General features: G+C 43.1%; 1 protein-coding gene across 3 annotated transcripts in view; it reads right to left on the bottom strand.

Annotated features, from left to right (window-relative positions):
• AP5Z1 (adaptor-related protein complex 5, zeta 1 subunit) overlaps positions 1 to 228 on the bottom strand; it is an 11,397-nt gene extending 11,169 nt beyond the window's left edge. For all 3 annotated transcript variants that reach the window (XM_010570305.1, XM_010570306.1, XM_010570307.1), the window contains exon 1: positions 143 to 228. In XM_010570305.1, the coding sequence (XP_010568607.1) occupies positions 143 to 183 (41 nt within the window). In that variant the 5' untranslated portion in view covers positions 184 to 228. The remainder of the gene's footprint in view (positions 1 to 142) is intronic.
• Positions 229 to 5,988: the final 5,760 nt, after the last annotated feature.

Genomic DNA, 5,988 nt, shown 5'->3' with positions numbered 1-5,988 from the left:
GGGGGCGGCCCGGGGCCCCGGCCCCCCCCTCAGCCCCGGCCCCCGCCAGCCCTAGGCCCCGTACCTCCGGCAAGACCCCGGCCCCAGCCCGAAGGGAGCCCTGCCGCCCTCAGCCGGTACCTCAGCCCCCCACCCCGGGTACCTCGCCTGCTTGAGGAAACTCTCGGCCGCCGCCGTGAACATGCCCGGTGCTCCAAAGCTCCTCACCGCCTCGGTACGTGGCCAAAGCGGCCCCCGCTTCAGGGGCGGGCGGGCCGGGCGGCTCCGGGGGGAACGCGGTGCCGCTGCACGAAGGTTCCGCTTGGCGGGGAAGTTCCGGGCGGGGATATCCCGCATTGAGAGTATGTCCAGACACCTCGTGCGGTTTGTTCTAACTTGTATGGTTTTGATATTTTGTACCTGCTATGAAAACTGGTTTGCTGCTAGGTGACTAAGTGAGATTTGATAAATGATCATATATTAACATTCTGGTTGGAACAACAGACAAAGGGTAACCGGGGACATAATTACAGAAGTGTAGTCAAGTGATCAACTAGTAATTCATCATAAGTTTTACAGTTCTTCGCTCTTATGACAAGATGTTCCTGTACACTAGATGAGAACAATGTTGAAAGTGACCACATGTGATTGAAACTGCGTTAAGCTTCAAGATCAAAGAACAAAGACAAGAATCAAGACTTCAAGGACAGCCAGCAAGAACTTCAATGGGTCGGTGGTCGCAAAAGCAGCCCTTCGACTCAAACGGATCCTTCATGGCGCATGATCGGATGTAGGCAGTACCATGATAATCAGTTGCAATCATTTTTATGTATATGTATACTAGTCTGATTAATATGCAATTAGTTACTCTATAGAACCTGTTTGTGCTACAGCTGTGGTATGCACGCTAGGTGGAACTATCCCCCACGCATCTAGCGCTGCAATAAAGAATGCCTGCTTTCTAAAACTCCAAAAAGAGTCTTAGAGAGTTTCTTTGAGTGGCTTTTTGGTATCAGCATAGCATGAAGGAGAGCAGCTCTCAGGACTCGGACCTCTGGGGAGCAGCACTGCATGGCAGAGACATGGCAGAGTTTGGGGTCTTAAGAGCGTGATGATAAAAGATGCCTTATTAGCCTTCCTGGCAACCCATTCAAAAAACCAATGCCTTCCAAAAAGGGCAAGAGGTGTTAAAAATAGCTCGTCAGCAGGTGGTCTGCAGAGCTTCCAAAAAGGTTAAAAAGGTATTAACATTTCTCCATTAGAAACGTCTCTCTCCTCCTGACTGCTGATAAGGCCGAAGCTCTGGCTGCCATGCTGTGCATCACCCTGCAGGGAGGAGGAGATGTCACAGGAGGAAGCTTGGCTCCTTGCCCTTTGGTACTTTCCCTGCTCTACACCCCCCTGGCATTACAGTTCATTAACAGCATGCCTTGGCAATTAGCCAGCAGAGCATCAGGTCCCTTCTGCCCCTCCAAAGATGCTGCAGCATCCATCACCCCAGCCACTAACAGCCGGAGCTACTGCAGGCACCAGCCTGACATGCAGTGGCAGGCAAGCATGAGCATTCCCATTTTTCCCTGCACACCTTCTCAGCCGGCTGCATCAGAAAACATCCCTGATGCACATGGGGAGCACAAAGATAATAAAAATTTTAAAAGGTGCCAAAAAGCAGCTCTGGCTGAGTATCTTTGCTACACTGTGCACAATTTATTTAAAAACAAAAACAAAAACCAAACCAAACATTAGTCAAATACAGCTACTTTATGTCAACTGAGGTCTTAAAATACATTCCTACTCAATTTTGAAGCTCAGAATGACTTTGTTTAGTCAAAATAAAACCTGAACTTAAACTGTAGCTCTGTTAGGAGGGAGGAAAAACTTAACTATAAGGTAGGTGGAAAAGAACTGTTGTCTGACCTCATATGCTTAAATGAAACAATTATTATAAGTTACAAGGAAGTACACTGTTAGTACTTTTTGTTAGTTTATCTTTCAAAATAACAATGTTTCACTTCATGACAAAATGAAAGCTAGAGCTGGAGGAATGTTTATAATCCCCACGGGAAGCATTACAGCTCTCCAACACACACACATACAGATGTTCACTCTGCTGCGAGTTAACAGCTTCCCAAATAACTGACACGGGATCAAAAGTAGGGTATCTGTTAACTCTAAAACAGTGCAACGTGTCCAGACATATAGATCTCTCCTACAGCATCTAAAGAAAATAATAAAAGGAAAAAACTAAAACACTCTGTCCCCTCACATTGTGACAAGGGGTAGACCGTACAACACAAACTGCTGCAGGAATCTTAACTCCCCTACGATACTACACTGGAAGGATGCAAGTCTGTCACTCAAAAGCAGCAAGCAATTTCAGGGAATTTTCTCTTTCATATATAATTTTATTTCTGGTTATAGAAACAAATGCTAAGAGGAGAAGCAACATTTCCCAACCACATACATCAAATTAAGGTAACAGAACAGAACAGTTAAAATAAATGAAAAAAAATAGTAGAAATTTAAAACTTTGTTATAGCTTTAAAATATTAACGTTCTTGATACATTAGAAATCACATTCAGATCTCAAATTACTTAAAAAATGTATGGCTCCATATTAAAAAAAAAAAAAACAAACCCACTGTATCCCATTTGATGTGGAAATGCAGGTCCTGCTCCTCAGATGCTCGTATTTGCTGTCTCCCCTGGTGAGCAGCAGCCTCCTCAGCACGACCAGGACACTCTCCCACCCCTCGTGGGTGCCACAGTCTGCCTGTGCAGTTAAGCATCTCACAGGAGCAGTGCTGCAACATGGCCAGATAAAGATGAACTTCACATCCATTGCCCCAGATGGAGCTTTCTTCCCCCTTGGGATACACACCTGCTTTTTAAAAAGCACTGATAACAAAAACAAGTCACAAAAAAATACTTTTGATATCAGCTGTAAAAAAAAAAACCCACAAACCCCAAAACATCTGGCTGGAGGTGTCTTGTACAGGCAACACCAGGAACTGAAATGCAAGCATGGCTTTAGTTACCCGATCCGTTCCCATCTTTAAGTGCCAAATCTAGGTGAAAGGGGGAAGGCTCCCCCAGATCTCCATCGCAAAACACTTCTGTTAAGCCAGTGAAGTATTTCAGGTCCTCGTCTCACTGCAGCTTTCCCCTAAGGACTCAGTGGGAATGCAGATCTGCAGAACAGGGGGAGATTCAGATTTTTCTGATTTTTTTTTTTTTTTTTTAAAGTAAATATTCAGAGTTGGATCTGAATTTCCAGCTTTACCATCCATTGTTCACATACATCTTCTGATTTATCTCTAAACAGCTTTTAACAGTCCTTTGGATAACAGTCCTTTGGATAGCTACAGACTCTTAAATGCTCTTTTTGGCTACACAGAGGCTGGCTGGCAGGCTGGACAAGGCCAGTCTCATTGCAGTACAAATGGCATGTCCAGAACCCAAGACAATATACAGTCTTGTAAGATTTTTGTATTTTAAAGCCATTCCATTTTCTGTAGCAGTATATTTGAATGAGGGGGTTTTTTTTTGGTGTTGTTCCCCCCCCCCCCCCCCATTTTCTTTCCCATTAAAGCAAAAAGATCTTACAAACAATACTCCGATTCCTTCTGCTTCAAGCCCATTTGGCAGGGGTGGGGGTGCAGGCGGGGGGGAGAGAGATAAAGCCAGTTTAGGTTTACAGTAATTAATTTGCTACAGAGCCAACTTGCCTACTTAGCAGCCCGTCCACCTCCAAAGAGTGGCATATAAATCAGCAGAACATTAGGATGTTCTGCACCAGACTTTTAGCAGCAAGGCAGTGAAACAGAAGGAAATCTCGCTTTTTCTGCTCCATTTAAATCTCATTTGTCTTCAGCGAACAGACATTTCTCCTCAATGCTGCTGTTCGCTTTAAGGAAGGCTCTGTTTCAGACTGCTTTAAGTGAAACCGAGGTGGGGTAGAAGCAGGGCTGAAACGTCTAAATCACAGCAAAGGTGCATTGCTTAACTCAGTGGCAGACACTAAGCAGTAACCAAATACTAGGGGAAGTCTGGTTTTCACATGGGCTGTTTTCTCCTGAGGAGGAAAGCTGTTTCCTTTCACTGCTCCTATTCTGGTTACTATTCTTACCACCAATCCTGTCCTCCCTTAAGTATCAAAGCCCGATCACCAGACAGTAAGTACTGTGGTGAAGCGTTCACTCAGGTCCTTACAGAGAAAGGAATTTCTATTTCTGGAAAAGCAATTAGGATTAGTAAGCCAAGTATCTCACCTGCTTTTAAGAATAATTCTCAAAAGGCCCAAGTAGGTCAAAACACACACTTCTGTGAATTTAGTAATCCTTGTGGAGTTAAACCATGACTGAAATTTGGCCAGTTAGGTAAAATTTACTCCCTGTGAATGGGAACACTGTAATAACTCTCATGCATTTGTTTTTAAGGGGATATACACACACACCTCATGTCCCATGAAAAATTAGAAGCATTGTAAAAGGAGAAAAATCTCACCACAGAGGAAGAGAAACTATTTCATAGTGCCTCAGTGTTAGCTTAGCCACCTGACAGACAGACAGGGAGGAACTCCTCAACCTTACAGCACCCTCATGGACCCTCCCATTAATTTCCTCTGTTAGAAATAAGGTCCCATTACTTACAGAGCAGAATCTGTAAAGAACTCCCCGATACCGCATCTAGAGATAATTCAAGACAAGAAAGGATTCCAGCTTTCATTAGTGCCATTTGGGGGATTTTTTTTTTTGCCAAAAAAGCAGCAAGGACTGGGGTTGCTAAAAGCATGACGAAGCCAGAAGCAAGGCTCCTATACAAGGAAGATGCAAGTACCAAGTCATCTCTTCTGCTCTGCAAGAAGAATGAAAGCAATCACTGAAGTAAAGCTGCTTCTACCGGCTGCTCGCATTTGTTACAAAAATAGGTACATCATTCTTTTAGAATCAGTGCCTGGTGCAGGAATTTACCAACATACTGTATAAAAGTCTGTGTAAAGTACCATTTAAGAGAAAGAAATAGTCATGGACCATTTATATATCTATATTGACACACACACACCTCACCCACACACACATTAATAAATATAAGTTTTATGTTTACACAGATCTAATTTAATATTCTCTGAAAAAAATATTTAAAGGGTTTCTTCCTTAGCTGCCACCCATGAATTGTCAATGTTTTTTTTCTATCTTGAGAGCAAAGGGGTAGACTTGGCACAACTACCCTCAGGCTCTGAAACTTAAAGTGACACGTAAGGAGAGGACCAGCCGTACATTCTGAAGGATTTTAATTCAGTGTTGGTAAATTGAAAAGGTATCAAAAGAATTTTCTGAACATATAAATACAAAGGTTAAAAGTTGATTAAAAATTTGGAATTTAAATATAGTGCTCCAACAAAACCAAGTATTTTTCAACATGTCTTGCTCAGGCCAAAGTAAAATGCTCACTGCTGTATTACTGCCCCATGAAAGACATCGTAACAGAGAAAGCCCACCACCACAGCTAGGTATTTTCCACTGCTGATTATTATATATGCATATATCCACACACATGTACACAAACACAGGCGTTGTCCTGTAAATAACCCACCTAGCAGAGAGAGATGCTGATCTAACTCATCACAGCCAAAGAGCTGCTAGGCAGCCAGAGAGAGGGGCTCCAGCATGAAGTCTCAGCTACATTTTTATTAGGTGCAGATCAAAATGCAAGAAGGTATCACTTCCCAATCCCATCAATTCCAGCAATCCAGATGACCTTGTAGTGTAACTGTTTTCTGCAGCACAGCTGGCTCCATTGTAAGCTACACTTTATCACAGTAGTGTATGCTATAGTAGTAGCAGCTTTGGCATAATTTTTCACCCAGAAGGAAACAAAAAGTTACATGACTGAACAATCTGTTGTATAACTGCGACCTAACACACAGATTTTCACCAGATGCAGACCTTCAAGCAATGGCATTAAATTAGGAGCTGGATTAAAGGACTCTGGAGTTGAAAGAAACAA

Source organism: Haliaeetus leucocephalus, unplaced genomic scaffold (genome assembly GCF_000737465.1).
Source record: "Haliaeetus leucocephalus isolate CR32 unplaced genomic scaffold, Haliaeetus_leucocephalus-4.0 Scaffold295, whole genome shotgun sequence".
NCBI classification, from domain to species: domain Eukaryota; kingdom Metazoa; phylum Chordata; class Aves; order Accipitriformes; family Accipitridae; genus Haliaeetus; species Haliaeetus leucocephalus.
Note: the sequence above shows the minus strand (reverse complement) of the source record. Positions and strands in the feature narration are given on the sequence as shown.